The sequence below is a fragment of the Nematocida displodere genome (genome assembly GCF_001642395.1).
Source record: "Nematocida displodere strain JUm2807 chromosome Unknown 8, whole genome shotgun sequence".
Taxonomy (NCBI): Eukaryota; Fungi; Microsporidia; genus Nematocida; species Nematocida displodere.
In genome coordinates this window covers 76,133-95,731 of record NW_027138135.1, presented here as the reverse complement: position 1 = coordinate 95,731, position 19,599 = coordinate 76,133, and the positions used below count along the sequence as shown (strand labels likewise).

The following is a 19,599-nucleotide window of genomic DNA, read 5'->3' as shown; positions in this document are numbered from 1 at the left end:
TCAACCCCAAAACTTCGAACACCCCGAGCACGCCCAGAACAGCCCGAAACTTCGAACACCCCGAGCACGCCCGGAACACCCCGAGCACCCCGAAACTTCGAAACTTCGAACCATTTACAATTTGAATTTTTGTGTATAATGGAGGATGCATTGTTTGGCGTAGCCACAAGGAACTTTGTCGTTCTTGCTTCAGACACTCTCTTCAGAAACAACGTGTTGGTAACAAAATCAGACCATATACGATACACCAAGATAACCGATAAAACAGCAGTCATCTCGGCAGGAAACCAAGGTGACTGCGAGCGAACCATCCAGTACGTTGTTGAGGCCCTGAAGTACGAAGAGCTGGCCAACAGTCTTCTTATTACCGAGAAGACCTTCACCAGCGTGCTTCAGAACCACATCTACACCAAGCTCAGAAAAGACCCCGTTCAAACAATGTCGATCGTTGGCGGCGTCTCTGAAGGGGAGGGGTGCTTGTTTCTCATCGACCAGTACGGTGCTACGTCCTCAGCTAAGTACATGGCCACGGGGTACGCGGCCCACTTCTTCCTCAGCGGGATGGACCTTAAATACCGGCCAGACCTAACGGAAGAAGAGGTTATTGCCCACATCACAGACATATACGAAGGCGTCAAGAAACGGATGGTCATTAACTACGGCGGCCTCCACTTCTGCGTTATATCACGTGACGGCATTCGCGAACTGCCACAGATCCAGTGCCAGTAACGGCTCAGACGGATGCACCCGAGCCTGAAATAAAGGAATGAATTAGTGTTTGTTTATGGATGGCACAAGCAACCAAGAGAGGCTGCACAGGCTTGTCAGGTCCTCATACCTCTCCTCACAAAAGTTTGCCCTGACCCTTCTGGAAACACCCCTCCCAGCCCTTCCCGGAAGAATAGAGGCACTCATCAACTACCTCCACCGCAAGGAAAAAGAGTCTCTTGAAATAGAGGCCCAAATAGAACAGGAGCACCTGAAAGAAGAGCAAATCAAAGAAAACGAGGTGGTGCTCCAAGTCATCGACTACCTTGGAAGAAAAGGGTTCATCCGAACAGCGGCTCTAATAAGACAAGAGCTGCACCTCCAGGAGCTGATTGACATCGCCCCATACCAGGACTCAAAAATGCACAGCCAAAGAATCCTAGCCCGAACAGACCCCGACCTAGACCGGCCCCCCCTCCCCCAGGCCCCCCCTGAAATAGAAGAGCTGATCCAAAGAGCCTACGTCTGCATCCAGTTTTCAAGCCTCTGCACCCTGGCCAAGAAAGAAGAGGCTCTGGGGCTCTGCAGGAAGCACAGAGACCTGATTGCTCCAAAGTATCTTCTTTTGCTGGTTCTCTCCCCGGACTCTGAGTCGTTCAGGAAGCTCGCGGACGAGTGCACCGAAGCTAGAGTTATGGCCACGCTCACCACGGAAATAGCCAAAATAACCCTGAAAAAACAAGAGTGTATGCTCTACCGAAGAGTGGCTCTTGGAGTCTCAGGGTTCATTACGTCAGCGTGCAGAGAAGCTGAAGACACCTTCTGCCCGGGGTGCACGCCAAGTGTCTCGTGCCTTGCCAACAACCTCCCAAAAAGCATGCGAAGTACCACCCGGCTGCTCTGCACCAAGACCAAGCTGCTCATTCCCGAGGACTCCGTTGTTTTTGCGAACAAACACGGCGAGGTCTATGCTGCATCCTCTCTCTCCCTAGCCAGCACCAGCCTAGTGCCTAGCAACACCCAGTTTACCAAGGTCTACCGACGGTGCTACTTTGTTTAGCGCTCCAACTAGCCCACACTACCTTGACCTTGACCCCGACCTTGACCCGAACACCCAGACACGAATATTTATTTAGTCCTTTTGGAAGTAGTTTGGGTTGGCCTTGTACATCTTAACGTATACAAAGGATCCAATGAACTTTGGGCAGAGGTTCTTCTCAAAACGTGCACGGAGAACGCCTGAGTTACCGTGGACTCTGTGGATGTATCCAGTAACTGTTCTTTCTTTAAAACCGTTTTGTTGCACTTTGGTTTTTGGGATGTACATCTCTACCGCATTGCCAATATACTTCTCAGCCTGCTCTTTTGACGTAACCTCGTCTATTCTAATAAGGGCGTATCGAGGATGGGTGGTTCTTTGTGACCTCTTGAAAGAGATGAAGGTGGCTGGAATTGAGACTCTGTTTCTTGCCTCAACCATGCTTTTGTACTCGTTGTCTGTCTTTGGAACTACTTCTACGTTCATTGCAGGGTGTAAAATATTTTAAAATAAATTACTGGCCACAAATGAAACACTTGACCATACCTTTTATATACAGAAGACCGTGGAAAAAAAGATGGAGTATACACAGTTCAAAGAGGTCCTAGCCAAGTCTTCTTTTTCTCAGAAGCTGAAGAGCATTTACGTAACCAAGCTAGAAGAAAAAAGCGTCAGCATAGTTATGGGGAACCCTTCGTGCGACCAGGACTCTTTCATTGGGTCGCACGTGCTTGGGGTGGTTCTTAATCGGGTGCCTGTGGTTAACATGTCCAAAAAGATATTTAGCTGCAAAAAAGACCTTCTCAAGGTCCTGGAGGTGATGGATGTGTCCGTGGAGGACCTGGTGTTTTTGGAGAAGCATCCGGAGGGGTGGGTCTTTGTTCGGGGCGGCAAAACCATCAAATTTTCAGAAAAGGAGATAACTGCTACCCTCATTGACCACAACTTTCCATGCACTGAGCTGCTGACCCAGAAAAACTTTACAGTCGACCATATTATCGACCACCACCCCATTCTCGAGGCAAGCGACATGTACAACAACGTTAGCGGGCTCTGCATTGACTTGAACGCTGGCTCGTGCTGCTCTTTGATCTACAACTACATCAAAACCTTCCTGGGCAGCGACATGGTCGACCTGTCCATTGAGTTCGGGTACTTGGTGCTTCTGATCATTCCGGTGGTCACAGACACAAGCTTCCTCAGCAAAAGAACGCACAAGGTAGACACAATCGCCGTCAATGAGTTGCTTGAAATGACCAACATCCCAAAAAGCAGCGCCGAGGCTCTCTACGCCTCCCTGAAAAAGGCCAAGCAGTGCGAGGACAACATTGAAAGCGACCTGATCCTGCAGATGGACTACAAGGCCTTTGACTACCCCCCGAGCGGCAAGGGGAAGACTTTTGGGATGTCTTCGGTTAAGTACGGGCTGGATGCGTGGGTGCAGAGAGACGGGAAGGAAAAGTTTCTCAAAACGCTCCAGCACTTTGTGGAGGAGAAGAAGCACCAGTTCTTCCTGATCAATTCAAAAACCAAGGGCGTTAGAGAATTTTTCCTTTTTGGGAACCCAGGAGCCAACTTTCCAAGTGTGACAATGTATGATGGGGGAGCAGTCAACAGCCGACAGATAAATGGAGACCCCGAGCTTACAGTGTACAGCACAGACCCGCTACTCAGCAGAAAGCTTATAGCACCAAAGATCTACCAGTATCTGGAAAAGCAATAAACTAATTAGTTCGGGCTATGATTTGGGCTATGGTTTGGGCTATGGTTTGGGCTATGGCTTGGGATGGTGCCGAGACCACGGCTGTGGCCGAGGCCAAGGCTCAGGTTCGCCTCCTATTTAAACAAACGAATTTTTCTTTGCATGGCAGAAGACTGCACCGCCACAGCACAGACTACCCGCAAAGCACGACCCAGGCCTAAAGCCAGACCAAAGCCTGCCCCACGGACTGCCCAAAAGCCTGCCCAAAAACCCGCACCATTCATCTGGACAGATTCCTTCAAAGAAACACTTCGGGAGAGTATAAAAGCCCGGGGCATAGTTGGAAGAGACCCAGAAACGGATAGCTTGGTTGATTTTCTCTTTGATCAAAGACAAAGCACCATTTACATCCACGGAAAGCCTGGGACGGGGAAAAGCCACCTTGTGAAAGAGCTCAGCGAAACACTAGCAGAAGAGGGGGTGGAGGTGTACCACTACAACCTGCTCCTGGACAAAGGATTCTTCCCAGAGTCAGACAAAGCTATTTCCAACAAAATCATTCTGGTGGTCGATGAGTTTGAGGGCAAAACCAAGGAGAGGTGCTACCTCAAACAAAAAGATGCGCTGGTAAAGAAGATGGCCACCACCAGGGAGCCTTCCTCGCTTGTTTTTAAAACCATCTTTATCAGCAATGTAAAATGCAGAGAAGGTCTCCACTTCAAACCTTACACCAAAGAAAGCATGAAAGCTATCATTTGCACCAAAGCTACTGGGAACACCAAAGACATGCTTCTCCGTCTTCACGAGGGCATAGAAAAAACAGACATAAGAGCTACGATGCAGAGCAGAATAGAAACACACAGCCAGCCCAAAGACAAAGATGGACCTGAAACGCCACAGAGCCAATACCACCAGTTTGTCCAAAGAAAAGTGCTTGAGGGTGTAGTTGACATAAACATGCTCTACAGTGAGTTTATTCGGGAAATGAAAAAAAGAGACATCATTGTCATTCCCAAAGAACTATTAAGCGACATTCTTGAGACATACATAAATGGGTAGCCACCCTAATCTAGCTTTTTGATTTTCTTGGTCAGACTTTTGGCTCGCTTGTTTGTGTCCTTATCAAGAATGGCCATTTCTTTGGTGGCGTGTGCTTGGGCTTTAATGTGGTGGGTTTGCGACTTAACGTCTTTCCTGAGCGCTTGGAGGCCTGCAAGTGTTTTTTCAAGCTCAGCGTCAACATCGTCATCGGGGTCTGATTCTTCCAGCTGCTCTATTTCAGAGTGGTTGTCAACGTCTTCGTCGGTAGAGTGGCTCTCCTGGGAGGTAGCTTTGGCTTCTTCCTCCTTGGCCTGGGCCTCCACCCGGGCTTTCTCCCTTCTCTCTGCACTGAACAGACAGGCAATTGAGTCAAAGAAACTGTTGCTAAAGTCTAGGATGTGGCCCGACCGCTTTATGTCGCGAACAGTGACCTCAGAGTGGGTGACTATGTCGCGAACCTTCTTTTTTTTGGAGGCTGCTGTCTCAAGCGAGTGTCCCTGGTGCTTGAGACTCTTGCTGGTGTCTGCAGATGTTTTTAGCGTTCCCCCCAAGCCCTTGTTCGCCCTTCGGATGATATCAAAAGACTCATCTTCAGTTGCCGTCTTCTTTTTCTGGAGCAGTTCAAGGGTGTCGTTGCTTGAAGAGGAGCTGCTCTCTGTCTCAATCGAGAAGCCTGCTTTTGCTGGCTCCGGCTTATTCCTCGGCATTGTTTACCTGAAACGTTTTCGACCAAAGAAACCCTAAAATGGTTCGCAAACCCCGAAAACCTCGAAAACGAAACCCCGAAAACGAAACCCCGCAAACCCCGAAAACGAAAAACTCAAACCCGTACCGTTTATTAAAAAACTACACCTTTACATGTGAAAGTATTTGGATGAACTCTTCAACGTTCACCCCCGTGCAGAGGTTGTGGCTCTCTCGGATGGGCATAAGGGTCTCAAGGAACCGGGCCACTGTTTCAGGTGTTTTGATAACAGCAGGAGGCTTGCCAATGTTGTAGCACCGACAGAGAAAGTCGTGAACCTCCCTAAAGCTGTGCTCGCTCAAAAGAGGAATTGCCGCTAAAAACCCCGACTCATAAAGAACCTGGTGCCTGGCAATGGCCAGCCTTGGCGAGTGTTCTTGCAGCGCACTGTTTGGGAAGTCTTCTTTGCTCCCAGTGCTCTTGCAGTACATGTCAGTTAGAAGCTTGGCTTTCTGAATATCGCCAAGGAAGATAAGAAGCTTAGTGCCATCAAGGGCTATTCTGTACGCATTCTCCTTCGCTGAGAGATAGGGCGGCTTTCCACCATCTTCCTTGTTAAGAAACGCCTTTAGCCCAGAGATAAGAATGCCCCCAGCATGTTTGCCCTCTTTGCCAACCACCCCCTCAATTGTAGCACACAGGCAGTAGATGCTGTGCCCGATCTTCCCCTCTTTAGCCAGGCGAACCAGGTACTTCCTCACCCCAAGAATGTCCCGATGTCTCAGTAGAGCCGAGAAAAAGACGGTGTAAAAGGCTTCACTGTGCTTGGTAATTGGGGCAGGCGCCATTTTAAGCACAAACTCTTCATCAAGCTTGTAGGAGGTCAGGGCTGAGAGAACGACCAGCGAGTGGCTGGTTTTTTTCAAAGCGTCCTCTAAGAACTCTCCCAGCTTGATGGTTCGCTCCGACTTGCTCCGAGAGCCCGCAATGCTTTTGGTTAGAGGACTAACCAGGACCTCTGCATGTATGAGAGTCTCTGGACGAGAAAGGAAGAGTGTTTTGTAGATCGTGAAAAGAACGGAAGAAGGGTCTATTTCAAGCGCCATGTCCAGTGCGTACATGACCAAGTCCTCGGTGTACATTGGGTGCATCATTTTGTATTTCTTAGTGACGTGCTCAACCAGCACCCCAATTGTTTCGCTTCGGATGCCTTTGCCCCCAAGAACTGAAGCTATTTCCCTGGACTCAGAAGCAGCTGAGGTTTCTTTGGGAAGGAGCTCGCTGGCTGTTTTCTTAGCGTGTCCTTTGTTTCGGGTTACTTCATAGTTTCTGTACAGCTCAATCAGCGTATCTATTTTTAGCAAAGGCATTTCAAGCATCTTCACATACGCCTCTTTAACGGCATCTTTTTCTTCAGTGTCCATAAGCATTTCAAGGTACCTTATCTTTATGTCAGTGCTAGCAATGTGCATCTGGGTCTTCTGGTACGCGTAGACGACTGCCTCTTTCAGTGTTTCTTTGGTCTCTGACTGCAGGTGAAGGTATTGGAGGTACATGTTCCACAACTCGTGGCTGTGCGAGTTTCTTAGGTGGGCGGTAAAGAGAGCATCAACCCTCTTCCCGTTTTTTCTTCGCATCTCCTCCTTGACTTCTTCAATCACCTCCTGAAGCTTCATCCCCGCTAAATAAAAAATGAACAAATGGATGCCCGAACAGACCACCGACCACCGACAGTCTTATTACTCCAATTTATTACTGGAAGGTATTCTTCTCGAAAAGAGAGAGGGTTACTGCCGATAAAAAAGCACCAAGAGACCTGCCCTTGTCGAGGTAAAGGATCCTCTCTTTTTGTAGCTTGCGGAGAAACTCGTTTGCCTCGACAAGTATTCCCCCGTTTTCTTTCATAGTCAGAACGATCTTATCCTCTTCATCAAAGGCATAGAGAGAGCGTAAAACAATCTTGTCCTCTTTAACCTCAATTTCATATCCAAAGATGTCGCCAAACGTCTTAATAACATTGCTTAGTCTGGCCCTGTACTTGGTGGCTAGATCCTCCGTCATGGTTTTATTTTTTCTTGGGAGCTGCGGCTTTCTCTAGGTGGTGCATCATTTGGAGGAGGTACTCTGTATCGTGCTCTTCAATGAAGTCAACCACGTGTTCTTGGGTCTGTGACATGGAAAGACTAATCGACTGTTTGACTATTTTTTGGCTCAGAAGACGGCACTCCTCCTCAAGAGCCTTGGTGAACTCCTTCATTGGTCTCCTAGCAAAATATTGTTTATTCTTAATGCTCGATAGAGACTTTGGTAGCGTGTGCCTGGAGAGACCCCCGAACGTAGGCTTCGTACTCATCTTTTGAGTTTCTGTAGTGAATAGAAGCATCAAGGTTGGCGGGAGAGCTTGTGTTTGGCTCGTTCAAAAGAAGCATGATCGAAAGAAGGATGGTTCTAACACAAAGAACGGGTGTCCACTGCTCAGTGTCTAGCTCATCCGTGTGCGGATCTGTCTGGGCGGTGTGAAGAATGGAAATACAGACTCGGCCGTCCTCATAGATGTTTGGGTGGTACATCTTGGTGGTGAAGGAGACCTTTGGCGGGGAGAGGGGGTAGTCTGAAGGAAAAAGTATTTCTGCCATTAGAACGTATCCCTCGTATATGGTTCCTTTAAACCCGAATATTTCTATCTCCCACTTGCAAATGAAGAGAGTATTTCCTTCAGTGACGGGGCAGAAGTCATCCAGGGGCAGTATCTTGAACCATCCACAGTCTGGGTCCTTGGTGAGCTGGTTGTATTCCGTTATGAGTCGTCTGAGAGGGCTGGTGCGCATAGTTGGGGGCTGTACCATTGTTCCAAAAATAAACTAAAAACAATTGAAGGTCACGTAGATACCTTGGGCGCCAGGACAAAGGCTAGGGCTTGGGCGGTTTATTGCTAGGTTGAAATAATGTCTCTCACCACAGCGATGTTCTCAGCCTTGGAGGAGACGTTGTTGAGCCATTCTGTAACTAACCCGAAGACACTGGCGCGTTTGACAACAAAGTTGGTGATTATGGTAACGGTTGAAAGAACCAGGTCCTTGATGTAGTTGGTGGTGGTGTAGGCTGAAGCCAGAACCAGGACAAGAAGAATGACGTTGAGTATGAGGGCCATGCGTCTCTTCGCGTACTTGGAGGTGGTTTTGGGGTTGGGAACAAGGTCCGTTTGGCCTATGGAGAGTAGTGCCTGGATGTTCTGGTTAAGACCGGTGTACAAGCTGAAGAAGAGGGCAAAGGTGCCCGTTTGCAGGAAGATGTGGGCTACTTTCTCTCCCATGAGGACGTTAACGGCCAGGTGGATGGCCTGGAGACTGACAAGGGCGACAGCCATTGGGAAGATGCTTTTTCTCAGGACGGTTAGGAAAGAGAGCATATAGTTGCTGTGCTCGTTTTCATTTGGCGTGGCTGCACAGCCTATCACTGAGAACGTGAGAGAAACAAGCCCGTACAGGATAAGGATGCAGGCTTGTATGAGATAGGAGTAGGCAAGGGTGTCAAGAGTGCTGATCAAGAAAAAAGAGCTTAGCAAAAGGACAACGGTCGGTAGAATGAAAAACTTAGCAAAGAAGAAGGGCAGGTTTTGTGGCTTTTCCATTTGCACCATGTAGACCGAGTTTAGCGTATAGAACCCGAACAGTATTTTTTGAAAGAGTCCTGTGGCAATAGTTCCAAGGGTGCTTTCCTGGATATGCGGGGGTAGCTGGTTGATTAGGCTGCAGTACTCCTCGTAGTTGTCCTTTTTAAAGTAAAGAATCGTTAGAACAATGGCCAGGTGCATGCCCATGGTGAAAAGAACTATTGAAACGTCCCTTCGTTTAAAGATGTTCACAGATGTGGTCCCTGGTACGGGTGTGGGGACTGTGCTGTCTTCTAGGACATCGCCTAAGACGGTGTCGTCTTCAGAGACAACATCAAAGGCAGTTTCGGGTTCAGAGACATCATTTCCTAGGGCAGTGTCTGGCTCAGAGACAGTGTCTGGTTCGGGGTCATCTTGTGGCCTATCTAAAAACTTTTCATCTGTGCTGACTGGCCGATCATTTTTTGCTTCAACAGATCCAAATGATGTTTTGATTTGTGTGTTTTGGACTGTTTCACCGCTTTCAACGATGCTGGTGCTTTCCATCTCAGTTGGGTGGCTTGCATTGCAGATAGATGCTAGTACAAGCAGGCAGAGTGCTAGGCACGTGTAGATGGGGGAAATCCATGGTTTCTTCTTGGATGTTCTCATTGATCATTTTTTGCAAAATAAATTTACTATATGCTGTGACTGTTAGGGGTTACCATATTTAGACATACGAGCTAAAAACCGGTCAACACTAAAATAGACCCCAAACATTCTTTGTCCTGGTGCATGGATGGTTTGCCAAAAACCAGCCCGAACAGAGCATATAGCCTCTCTTTTTTTCATATTATTAATGCATGAGAGAAGCGTGAAAGATCTCCTGGAACGGATGCAGACGCTCTCACGGGAGGGGCTGAAAAAGGAGAAGGCAGCAATTATTGGGAAGATTGCTCATGGAGCCTTCACTGACGAAGAGCAGATGCTTCTGAGAACAGAGTTGCAGCGCACGCTCATGGAAAGCGTTGAAAAGAGGAGCAAGGCCATTGAAGAGCTGCAAGGAACGGAGGAAGAGATAAAAAGACAGTGTGCTGTAACGTCAACCGTTGCAAAAAAACTTGCTGAATCAGATGGCAAGCTCTGCAAGATCAAAAAAGGCCAAGAAACCATTACGGGAGAAATGGCCAAAGCGTACGCAATCATCCAGAAAAGACAAAAGAACGAGTACAAAGAAGACTTCATCTTCTTTGGAGCACTTGCTGTGTTCTTTGCTATTTGTGTGTTTGTCCTTATAGACCGGCTGTTCATTCATTAGCACTAACCCGAAACACTCCAAACACTGTTACAAACTTTCTATTTATACGATATTCAGAGAACAGGCATGCTGCTTATAGGACTGATGCTACTAGGCGCTGCACGGGCCATCGTAAAAGAAGCTCCAGTGGATGATGTCATCAATGCCGTTGATATCTTTGGTGTAGGCATGCTTTTTCTTCTCTTTACACTAACCCTCACAGTATCCTTTCAAGGGGTCAAGAAGCTCATTGAAGCCTCCCCAAAGCAGGTTGCAGGCATCGTTGCAGCAGTTCCCAGAGGTCCTCTAAAGAAAGAAAATCACGATATCATTACCTTCTAAGGACTTGCCTTCAACGGGGCACCTGGGACTGCTTTGGGCTAGTGCACGGGCTAGGTTGGGTGGTACTAGTAGAAATAAAGGGACAGGTGTGGTACGGGGTGTTCGGGGTAGTGCGGTATGGTGCAAAGCCAAGAGAGACGAGTTGGTTTATTTATGTAGAGCCCTGGATGCTGGGCTGGTACTGGGCCACAGTCATAGACCAGGGCACAGTCATAGGTCTGTTTGAACCTCCACTTCGGGGTGTTCGGTTTCGGGGTTTTCGGTTTCGAGATGTTCGAGATGTTCGGCCTTTTCCAGTGCTTCCTTGGCCTTTCTGGCTCTTTCATTGAGCATTTCCTGGTACTCCCTTCTTTTTTTTTGTTCAAGTACTTCCTGCTCCCTCACCCAAAGCGTCAGTGTGCTTTCAATATCGAAGAGGTGGAGTACCCCGGGGTAGGCGGGGGGTGCAGCTTCTCTGGAAAAGCGGGCTGAGACGTCCTGTGCAATGGCGGCGGCTAAAACATCCCACTCTTTTTTGGCGAGGGGTGATATTTCGCTTTCTAGCTTGTCCTCCCAGTCGCTGACCTCTTTGGGCGTTTTGGCACCCGATGGAACGCTCATCATCTTTTCCATCAGAAACTCGGTGATTTTCTCGGCCGAGGGCAGTCGGGAGAGTGTGTCTCCCCCAAGCAGCTCTGCCATTTCAAAGATCGACCCCTGGATGCCATTGACTTTGTCTTCTACCAGAACGCTGTTTTTTTCTTTCTCTTCCCACTCTTTCTCTGACTGAACCACCGCTGAGAAGTCAACTAGGTCGGTTAATAGCTCATAGCTGACATCTTTGGAAGAAAACTGGATGGACCCGGTTGAGTCTATCCACGTGCTTATCTTGATTGTTCGGGTTAGTTCGGGGTCTTGGTTCTCGGTTTTTTCGGTTTTTTCGGGGTGCTCGGTCTTTTCGGGGTGCTCAGTCTTTTCGGGGTGCTCGGGATTGGCTGGGGGTGTTAGCTTGAACCGATAAAGAGGGAAGTCTCCACAGAAGAGAGTAATGGAAGTGTCCTTGGTTACTTTGGTAACTTTTACCGACCGCTTGGTAGGCTGGATGAGCTTGACGGTTAGGTCGTACGCCTGGCTGGCTATTTTGGCTTTGGCGTCCTTTACAAAGCTGTGGCCCTTCTCGAACACCTTGATGGTTCTTGATGGCACTTCGGGTGTATCAATAACAAAGTAGTACTCAACATCGATTATGTCTTCTATCACTGGGTCGTACCTGAACCGATGGAATGGGCTTTCCATTAGCTTCTTGTACACGCCTCCAAGGGCTGCTGCCTCGTCAGCGTTGAGCTGGATCTGGGCCTTCTGTCTCGTTAGTTTCTCAACCAGCGCGTTAATGAAAAAGAGCCTTGAGGACCCTCCAGTTATCTCCACCTCAAAAGGCAGCTCTACCTCCGTGCTGATGTCTTGGATCTTCTTTGCCATAGCCGTTAGAGCTTTAAGCGACTTTTCAAAGGGTTTAAATGTAGAAGATATCTCCTCCTCTATCTCGGTGCGCGCCAGGGAGATGTCTGCAGTGGTCTCATAGTTGATGTCAAACTGTGCCGTAATGTCTGGGACGCCTGAAATAGCCGTTTTTACCCAGTCCAGCGGCTTGGCATTTCTTACCCGAAACTCGTCCTCGGAGAAAACGTCGGGGTACTTCTGAGCCTTCTCGTATATCTTGGCGAGGATGGTCCTTGAGACCTGGGCTCCGCCAACCGGAACGATGTCCCGGGCATAGATCTTGACCATTGCCGGTTCAATGGTGGCAAGTGTGAGCGTGGTTTTGTCGTGGCCAATGTCAATGATCCCCACAAGCTTCCTGGCTGAAGGAGTTCTTCTGCTCAGGTAGTAGAGGCAGAGCGCCTGTGAGTCCGAAACGGTGCTTACTCTTGGCGTGAAGAGCCGAACAAGCTTCTTAACCATTTCTCGCTGCACCTCTGTAAAGAACCCGGGAAGAACCAGCTCTACGTCAATGTCTTTCTTGGCTGCGCCTACTTTTGATGTGTAGTTAGTGATAAGGTTGTTAAGCATACTTACCATGTGAGAGGTTGTCTTTGGTGCAATTGTGCCTGCTTTCTTGCCTATTGGACCAAGCAAGGAGAAGCAAAACCTTGGAATCTCTTCTCTTATTCTTTCAGCAACAAGCTCTCTGTGTTTGTAGGTGCTGCCAACTGCGCCAAAGGCTCTTTTCTTTCCTCTGTAGTCAATGGTCATTTGTGTGCTTCTTCCTCCTGAGGGCGTCAAAATAACATCGCCTGTTGACGTGTCTGACGATGCCACTGTTACTTTGTATCCGCCTAAATCTATGCTAAGTACTCTATTCATTCAAAAAAAAAATACTGTTTCTTAAAAAAGAGAAAATATCCGGAAATATCTCCACCTGACCAGTGCCGCTCACACCGACTGTTAAAAGACCCCAGTGTCCAACCCGAACAACCCGACCTAACTCGATACTAAAACAGATCCTTGGTTTATTATGTGTGGTAAGGTATGGTACGGTGGGGTACAGTGGGGTACGGTGGGGTAGGTGTGGTGCATGGTACGCGGTGGGGTACGCGGTGGGGTGCGCGGTGGGGTAGGCAAGGCACACACCGTGCTGCTACTGGTGAGTGTGGTGGGTGCTGGTTTGGTTGTGGTGGAGTCTGAAAGGCTCTGGATTGATGGCCGTTGTAATGGTGTGCTGTATTACAGGATGTGGGGTGGTGTAGACCTGGGTGCTGCTGTTTGCGCTGGTGCACAGGGCCCCACTTCCCTGGTTAAGAGAGCTTCGGGGAATGGGCTGAACGGCCTGGGTGTTTCCTCCAGAAGGCCCAATAATCTTCACCAGGTCTGCTAGATACCGCGCCTTAGCCACTTGGAGCTGTGAGTTAGCTGGGGCTGCCGTAGAAACAGGGACGGCGGTGGTGGACACAGGCACGGGCGTGTTTAGGTGGGTTAGGCTGGAAACAGGCACGGCAATGCTTATGGGCGAAGCAATGTTCATGGGCGTGGTAGTATGGAAGATGCCTGGAACAAGGTCGGGAACGTTGCTGTTCATGGGCGTAGTGTTCATGGGCGTAGTGTTCATGGGCGCAGTGTTCATGGGGGTGGTGCTCTGGAAGATGCCTGGAGTTAGTTCGGGGACGGCGGTGTAAGAGACTAGGTTGTTGTAGGGGTAGTTCTCTGGGTAGGTTCGGGTGATTCTCTGGGCCGATAGGGGGGCTGCTGCTGGTGTGCCGTAGCTGGCCACTGGTTGGGTTGGCTGGTAGGCGTACTCTGGGTTGTCCACGTAGACCTGGCGAAGGATCCGGTGGGCTTCAGGCATGGCGTTGATCCGCTGGAGGAGTGTGTGGAAGACATTCCGGCGCTCAGGCATGTAAACGGCAAGGTCTGGGTTGTAGACCGAAGGTATCCGGTAGACCGCGCCCAGCCTTTCGTCCATAAAAGAAGATGCTCCGGGAGTTGCTGCCGTTTTTCTGAAGCAGTACTCTTGGTTGGCCTCGCAGTACTCCGGGATGATCCCAAAGCTTCTTAGCATATCCCTGAGAATGTGCGTTTCAGGTGCTCGTCCACCAAGTAAATCGGGGCTTTCAAGCGTGCTGGAGGTTTTAAGAAGGGAAAGGAAGACTTCCAGGGTGGTTTTGAGGGTTTTGTAGTTGATGGTCTTTGAGTCAACTAGGACGTTCGGGTGCCCAAAGGTGCTGTACAGCTGGGCCTCCCTGGTGTTGGCAAATAGGGTGCGCACGCCCCGATAAAGCCCAAAGCCTTCTTTTTTGTAGAGGTCTCGGCAGAAGGCACAGTCCCCACGGTTGCACAGGGCCGGAACAAAGGTTTCAAGGGCAACCAGAAAAACAAGCTTTATCCCGTCAAAGCCTTCAATTCCCATGAAAGACTTGACAAAGTCTGTGTGCTGTACCGTTTGGGTGCCAAGGAAAAGAACGCTAATTGGGTCTGCTAGATTGCTCGGGTCCAAAGAGCTGCTTGGGTGGAGGTTGAAGTGTCTTTCGAGGGTGGACTCAATGGTTTCAACAATTCGTCTACCGCATGGATACTTGGGTGCTGAAATGCAAAGACAGCATCTTCTGCACCGCTTAAGTCCTGTAAGAGCTCCGTAAAGCTCAGAAGCAAAGTCGTTGTAGATATCTTTCTCTTTTTTTTTGGCCATTTCCTTCACTGCGTCGGGGCCCAGGGCAGGTGTTTGGGTAGCTGTTTGGGCGAGTAGGTGGGCAAATAGTGCTTGGTCTTGGGCATTGGCGGTATTGGCGGTAGGGTTTTGGATGGTTTGTTCTGGGGGTATGCTCATTAGAATGTCTTTGAGGACGGTGAAGAAGTTGTTTTGGCTGTCTTCTGAGTTGTTGGGTCTTCCCGAGGTAGCTCCTGCGTAAGGAAGCACCCCTCCATAAAGACACCAGCAAATAGTTGACATGACTACAGCAAGTGTTCCTGGGCGTCTTTTACTGTGGTGCTTATGAATCATTCGAACGGGTAGTGCGTTCTCTATTTACACCTTTTTTAGTGATTCGATCATCTTTTTTCATCAATCTCTTGTTTTTTTTTGCCAAATCGGGAAGTATTTAATATTTCAAGGCTTGGCACGGTACGGTACGCCACGCCACACTATGACACACTACGCCACGCCACACTATGACACCAAATCAAAAAGATTGAACTCAAGAAGACTGCCTGTGTAGTAGTTGTATCCTCGAATGCAGGTGTCTTTTTCCGCCCCCAGGACCTGAATAGCGTAAACAAGGTCATCGGTTGGGACGGTGGCTAGATGTGCCAAGGCCTGATTATAGACGCCAATGCCGTCGTATGACTGGGCTACAACGTAATAGACCACCGAGGCAATTGTAACGGTAACAACTCGCCAAACTATCCCGGTAAGTCGCTGCTCGGTGTCTATGCAGTTGTTCCTGAGCCGGGCATAGTGTCCTTCGTACGTCCCCACCTCTATCTCTCCGTTATACTCGCCAATCGAGGTAACTCCGCCCTGAAAACGTAGCTCTGTGTGGTCTGTGCTTCTTTTGTCCGTTACTGTAACCGTTCCTGAATCGCAGCCCGTGTAGATGTACCGGTCATTGACATAAACGCTCCAAACGTCGTAAATGCACGGTTCCTTCCTACAGGTTAGCTGAAAGCGCTCTGAAACACTCTTTTCCAGATCTATCTTCCAGTACCCTCCCCCGTCCGAGCCCGAAACAAGCACTCCCCCACAGACAGCGTGTTTATAGCTTAGACCCACCCGAAAGTAAGAGTGTGGCACCAGCTCGCTGGTGTAGATGCAGACACCGTCTGAGTTGCTCCCAACCACCCTTCCACCAAGGGACGAAAGATCAAAGGTCCCTTTTGTCGGAGCAGAGACCCTCCCGCTCCCTCCGTCTTTTTGTATTTCGCCCGTTCTCCCGCTTTCTTCGTACTTGTAAGTACTTACCACCCACTCGCCATCCTCTGCGCGCAAGCAGTCTGTTACAAATTTCATACTTCTGAAAAGTTTCTTCGGGTTACAGGTTACGGGTTACGTACGGTACAGTTCGGGTTACACCACCCGAGCACAAGATGTTAAACTAAAAGGCCTCAGTAACCGTTGTAGTTATAAATGTGTGTGTCATCACGCATCAGTCACAAATGGTTTCATCATCAGCAAAGGATTATTATTTAGAGAACGGCCAGCGAGCCTGTCCTTTGGTCTGTCTGCTGACAGAAAAATAAAAAAAAGAGAATAAATAGTTGGCAGTCCTTGGCTTGGCTATTTATATAAAAAAATTTGCAAGGCCTTGAGCATTGTGCAGGGAGTCTTGTACGCCTCTGCGCTAGAGTGCTTTGATTGGCACATGTTCTGGGACAATGCTCGCACAGGATGTCTCCATTTAGCGCCCCACATAGCTACTTGGAGTGTGTGCAATTCTTCAATCACAGAACCTTATGGCGAGGGATAGTGGTTCACACAATATTTTAACCTTTAACTTCTTCTACCTTGAAAGCCTCAGAATGTTTCCCGTTGTAAAAATCTTGTAATGCTGGGTGTGCTTGCTTTTGTAAAACCACTCCTCCTCTGCACCCTTCACAGACGAGGCAAAGAGTATAGCAGCAACTACAAAGAAGGACTTCATACTCCTTAGGGGAAGTGTCCCATTTATGAAAAAACTGCCCAATGGGTGCCCATTTATTATCAAGGGGGTGGTTTGGTCCTTTGGTGGGCGTAGCTAAGGGGCTCAGGCAGGGGGGCTGGTAGAGGCTTTTCGGGGCGGGGCGAGCGTGTGGGGGTCGTCGCTATCTGCGTCTTGGGTGTTTAGGGCGGCGGGCGAGGAGTTGGATCTTTCCATTGGGGAGTGGCGGGAGAAAAGGACGGCTTGAACCTCTTCCTCGTTTTCCTGCTTGGACCCAAACCACTTTTTAAAGCAGCAGAGGGCACCTGAAAGGTGCAGAATCAAAGAGAGGGCGGCGTACTTGTTCATTCCCTTGCTGCGTATCTCTCTATTTATTTCTTTGGCAATCAAAAGATTGCTAGCCACCCAATGGATAAAACGGCCTTAGATGCTTCTTTTTTTGGGCCAATCGGTGTCTTCGGGCGGCTAGTCCTTCAATTTAACGTTTTTGGTGTGTTTGAAGATGTAGGCGTTGTCTACATCGACTGCCTGGAGCTTGATGGCCAGTCTTGGGCCTATTTCGTCAAAACGCACCTTTTCTGTGCCGGCCGGATCCTCGGGGAGCCTAATAATATACCGGTGCTTCCTACATATGATAAACCCTCTTTTTTTGGTGAAGGAAACAACCTGTCTTCCCTCAAACGCCGGGTTCTCTTCTCCAAAGATAGCTTCTATGTCCCTGATCGTGCGCTGGTCGTTTTCACTATCGTCAAAGTTGGTAAGCGTTATTTCGGGCATGTGTCCACTGTCCACAGTGCCCCCAAGATTCTTGCAGAGCACAAAGGAGACAACAGAGTAGCTGCTGGTGGTGAGCTCTCCACTCGCGTCCTTCCGGATCAGGAGAAGACGCTTCCGGGTAACGTCCACCTGGTCCAGACGAATGATTAGCGCCTCTCCTTCCGCCTCCTCCTTCAAAAACTGGGAAAAGTGTCTGTTTCTTCTAGGAATGGGTTCTGCCGTGGGGAAGAGCCCTTCTAGGTCCTGGAGAAGCGTTTTATTCTCTGGCGTTAGTTTGGTGTTGCTTGATGTGAGAATGATTTTCATGGAAACTAAAAAAAATAGAAGCAAATCGAGACCTCTGTTTATTTGTTCGGGTTATATTTCGATTTTCATTGTTTACACCTATGACGCAAAGTGCAAGAAGAGAATCAGATCCTTTTAGAAATCCGGGTAAATTATCTCGACAGCAGATGTGCAGCGTTTTAGATGCTCTGGGCCTCAAACGCCCAGAGGAAACGATGCCAAAGAAAGACATTCTTCAGTGTTTTGTTAAAAATCAGCCAGAAATTGATCGGAGAAGGGAGGAAATTGCCAAGCTTCAGAGCCAGATAAAGGACGCCAGGGATGGCAAAAAAGCAACCAAGAAGAAAGCAGCTGCCTTGCTTGCGAAAACAGAAAAAAGAAAAACAGCAGAGACAGTCAGCGAGCCCAAAAGAAGAAAAGCGCCCGAGCCTAAACAAAGTGAAAAGGTTTTAGTTGCGGAGGAAAGACCTTCCAGGTCCGCAAGCATCCAGGAGCGAAGGGCTTCTGTCCGGATCACTAGAACGCCAAGTTTCAGAAACGCTCCATCTAAAGTCTCGGATTCTAAGCCTGCCACGGCCACCAACACCAACACCAAGCCTGCCACGGCCACGGCCACCAAGCCTGCGGCAAAAGAAGAGGTTCCAGCTGCACGGGAGGAGTACAGCAAAGGACTCATCTTTTTCTACAACTATGGACGAATGATCTACATTCTGGCGGCGCTGATCATTGTTGGGACACTAATGCTGGACATAACCATCAGAATTGAAGAAAAGCAACAGCAGATAGAAAGTGCAGGTACTTGGTGGTCTAGACTAAACCAGAAAGCAGCAAACTACTACCCAAACATCTCCATTCAAACAAAGGCGGCATCCAAGCTAGCAGCTGAGGCACAACGCGTTGAGGCCGAGGCTGAGCGCATTGAGACTGAGCGGGTTGCTAGGCAAAAAGCTGAGGCAAAAAGGATCGAGGCTGAACGGGTTGAAGGGGAGCGGATTGCTAAGCAGAAGGCCGAGGCAAAAAGGATCGAGGCTGAACGGATTGAAGGGGAACGGATTGCTAAGCAGAAGGCTGAAGAGGAACGGGTTGAGGGGGAACGCGTTGCTAAGCAGAAGGCCGAGGCAAAAAGGATCGAGACTGAGCGCGTTGCTAAGCAGAAGGCTGAGGCTGAACGCATTGCTAAGCAGAAGGCTGAAGAGGAACGCATTGAGACTGAACGCGTTGCTAAGCAGAAAGCGGAAGGGGAACGTGTTGCTAAGCAGAAGGCTGAGGCTGAACGTGTTGCTAAGCAGAAAGCTGAAGAGGAACGCATTGAGACTGAACGCGTTGCTAAGCAGAAAGCGGAAGGGGAGCGCGTTGCTAAGCAGAAGGCTGAGGCTGAACGCATTGCTAAGCAGAAGGCTGAGGCTGAACGCGTTGAAGGGGAACGTGTTGCCAGGCAGAAGGCTGAAGAACAGGCACAGACTGAGACAGAGGCACAGATAGAGACAGAGGCACAGACTGAGACAGAGGCACAGACTGAGACTGAGACTGAGGAGGAACGCGTTGGAGGGGAACGGGAAGCACCAACAGGGACCCAAAACCAGCAAGAAAAGAATCGAAACCTTTCCAAAACCTCAGAAAACAAAGCCAAGCTAATGCAGAAGGGAACAGATATTCTAAGAACTCTCTGGAAGATAAGCAAAACGATACTTTACGTCGTTTCCATTATCGTTATTGTCCTACTCGGTGCTTTCATCATTGCAGCCACTATCATCTATATCCTTCACCTACGTTATGTTCGGTCTATGAAGATAAAGGAATATGCTACGTACTTAAAGGCGTATATTTATAAAAAAGCTAAACTGGCCCTTCCCACCTCAACAATCAAAGAGTTCAGGGAAGAGTTTGCTGGTCTTTCAAACTCGGAGTGGAGAGCAGTCTGCAAAATAGTTGCACTAGACAGTAACATCCGTGAAGGATACATTATAAGAAACACCAAAGAAGAGAAGTGCTGGGAGTGGGTCGGCGGTGCCAAAGTAGAATAA

At 48.9% G+C, this 19,599-nt stretch overlaps 17 protein-coding genes across 17 annotated transcripts; 7 read left to right on the top strand and 10 right to left on the bottom strand.

The window, feature by feature from the left end:
* Nucleotides 1-138: 138 nt before the first annotated feature.
* NEDG_01841 (2S proteasome subunit beta 4) lies at nt 139-729 on the top strand (the record flags this gene model as incomplete). Its single annotated transcript, XM_067689259.1, has 1 exon — nt 139-729. The coding sequence occupies one exon, from the start codon at nt 139-141 to the stop codon at nt 727-729; it is 591 nt and encodes a 196-aa protein (XP_067545059.1).
* A 55-nt stretch (nt 730-784) lies between these two features.
* On the top strand, nt 785-1,768 carry NEDG_01840 (macrophage erythroblast attacher; the record flags this gene model as incomplete). The annotated part of the gene is made up of 1 exon (XM_067689258.1): nt 785-1,768. One exon carries the CDS (start codon nt 785-787, stop codon nt 1,766-1,768), a length of 984 nt encoding a protein of 327 aa, XP_067545058.1.
* Nucleotides 1,769-1,840: 72 nt separating this feature from the next.
* Nucleotides 1,841-2,233, bottom strand: NEDG_01839 (60S ribosomal eL33 domain-containing protein; the record flags this gene model as incomplete). The annotated part of the gene is made up of 1 exon (XM_067689257.1): nt 1,841-2,233. The coding sequence occupies one exon, from the start codon at nt 2,231-2,233 to the stop codon at nt 1,841-1,843; it is 393 nt and encodes a 130-aa protein (XP_067545057.1).
* A 91-nt stretch (nt 2,234-2,324) lies between these two features.
* NEDG_01838 (exopolyphosphatase) lies at nt 2,325-3,470 on the top strand (the record flags this gene model as incomplete). The annotated part of the gene is made up of 1 exon (XM_067689256.1): nt 2,325-3,470. The coding sequence occupies one exon, from the start codon at nt 2,325-2,327 to the stop codon at nt 3,468-3,470; it is 1,146 nt and encodes a 381-aa protein (XP_067545056.1).
* Nucleotides 3,471-3,611: 141 nt separating this feature from the next.
* Nucleotides 3,612-4,508, top strand: NEDG_01837 (uncharacterized protein; the record flags this gene model as incomplete). Its single annotated transcript, XM_067689255.1, has 1 exon — nt 3,612-4,508. One exon carries the CDS (start codon nt 3,612-3,614, stop codon nt 4,506-4,508), a length of 897 nt encoding a protein of 298 aa, XP_067545055.1.
* A 5-nt stretch (nt 4,509-4,513) lies between these two features.
* Nucleotides 4,514-5,197, bottom strand: NEDG_01836 (uncharacterized protein; the record flags this gene model as incomplete). Its single annotated transcript, XM_067689254.1, has 1 exon — nt 4,514-5,197. The coding sequence occupies one exon, from the start codon at nt 5,195-5,197 to the stop codon at nt 4,514-4,516; it is 684 nt and encodes a 227-aa protein (XP_067545054.1).
* Nucleotides 5,198-5,336: 139 nt separating this feature from the next.
* On the bottom strand, nt 5,337-6,851 carry NEDG_01835 (uncharacterized protein; the record flags this gene model as incomplete). The annotated part of the gene is made up of 1 exon (XM_067689253.1): nt 5,337-6,851. The coding sequence occupies one exon, from the start codon at nt 6,849-6,851 to the stop codon at nt 5,337-5,339; it is 1,515 nt and encodes a 504-aa protein (XP_067545053.1).
* Nucleotides 6,852-6,927: 76 nt separating this feature from the next.
* NEDG_01834 (uncharacterized protein) lies at nt 6,928-7,236 on the bottom strand (the record flags this gene model as incomplete). The annotated part of the gene is made up of 1 exon (XM_067689252.1): nt 6,928-7,236. The coding sequence occupies one exon, from the start codon at nt 7,234-7,236 to the stop codon at nt 6,928-6,930; it is 309 nt and encodes a 102-aa protein (XP_067545052.1).
* Nucleotides 7,237-7,460: 224 nt separating this feature from the next.
* On the bottom strand, nt 7,461-8,021 carry NEDG_01833 (uncharacterized protein; the record flags this gene model as incomplete). Its single annotated transcript, XM_067689251.1, has 1 exon — nt 7,461-8,021. One exon carries the CDS (start codon nt 8,019-8,021, stop codon nt 7,461-7,463), a length of 561 nt encoding a protein of 186 aa, XP_067545051.1.
* Nucleotides 8,022-8,107: 86 nt separating this feature from the next.
* Nucleotides 8,108-9,439, bottom strand: NEDG_01832 (uncharacterized protein; the record flags this gene model as incomplete). The annotated part of the gene is made up of 1 exon (XM_067689250.1): nt 8,108-9,439. One exon carries the CDS (start codon nt 9,437-9,439, stop codon nt 8,108-8,110), a length of 1,332 nt encoding a protein of 443 aa, XP_067545050.1.
* Nucleotides 9,440-9,626: 187 nt separating this feature from the next.
* NEDG_01831 (uncharacterized protein) lies at nt 9,627-10,085 on the top strand (the record flags this gene model as incomplete). Its single annotated transcript, XM_067689249.1, has 1 exon — nt 9,627-10,085. The coding sequence occupies one exon, from the start codon at nt 9,627-9,629 to the stop codon at nt 10,083-10,085; it is 459 nt and encodes a 152-aa protein (XP_067545049.1).
* Nucleotides 10,086-10,151: 66 nt separating this feature from the next.
* NEDG_01830 (uncharacterized protein) lies at nt 10,152-10,406 on the top strand (the record flags this gene model as incomplete). The annotated part of the gene is made up of 1 exon (XM_067689248.1): nt 10,152-10,406. The coding sequence occupies one exon, from the start codon at nt 10,152-10,154 to the stop codon at nt 10,404-10,406; it is 255 nt and encodes an 84-aa protein (XP_067545048.1).
* Nucleotides 10,407-10,616: 210 nt separating this feature from the next.
* On the bottom strand, nt 10,617-12,749 carry NEDG_01829 (heat shock 7kDa protein 4; the record flags this gene model as incomplete). Its single annotated transcript, XM_067689247.1, has 1 exon — nt 10,617-12,749. One exon carries the CDS (start codon nt 12,747-12,749, stop codon nt 10,617-10,619), a length of 2,133 nt encoding a protein of 710 aa, XP_067545047.1.
* A 274-nt stretch (nt 12,750-13,023) lies between these two features.
* Nucleotides 13,024-14,880, bottom strand: NEDG_01828 (uncharacterized protein; the record flags this gene model as incomplete). Its single annotated transcript, XM_067689246.1, has 1 exon — nt 13,024-14,880. The coding sequence occupies one exon, from the start codon at nt 14,878-14,880 to the stop codon at nt 13,024-13,026; it is 1,857 nt and encodes a 618-aa protein (XP_067545046.1).
* A 165-nt stretch (nt 14,881-15,045) lies between these two features.
* Nucleotides 15,046-15,885, bottom strand: NEDG_01827 (uncharacterized protein; the record flags this gene model as incomplete). The annotated part of the gene is made up of 1 exon (XM_067689245.1): nt 15,046-15,885. The coding sequence occupies one exon, from the start codon at nt 15,883-15,885 to the stop codon at nt 15,046-15,048; it is 840 nt and encodes a 279-aa protein (XP_067545045.1).
* A 1,093-nt stretch (nt 15,886-16,978) lies between these two features.
* On the bottom strand, nt 16,979-17,596 carry NEDG_01826 (ribosome production factor 1; the record flags this gene model as incomplete). Its single annotated transcript, XM_067689244.1, has 1 exon — nt 16,979-17,596. One exon carries the CDS (start codon nt 17,594-17,596, stop codon nt 16,979-16,981), a length of 618 nt encoding a protein of 205 aa, XP_067545044.1.
* Nucleotides 17,597-17,676: 80 nt separating this feature from the next.
* On the top strand, nt 17,677-19,599 carry NEDG_01825 (uncharacterized protein; the record flags this gene model as incomplete). Its single annotated transcript, XM_067689243.1, has 1 exon — nt 17,677-19,599. One exon carries the CDS (start codon nt 17,677-17,679, stop codon nt 19,597-19,599), a length of 1,923 nt encoding a protein of 640 aa, XP_067545043.1.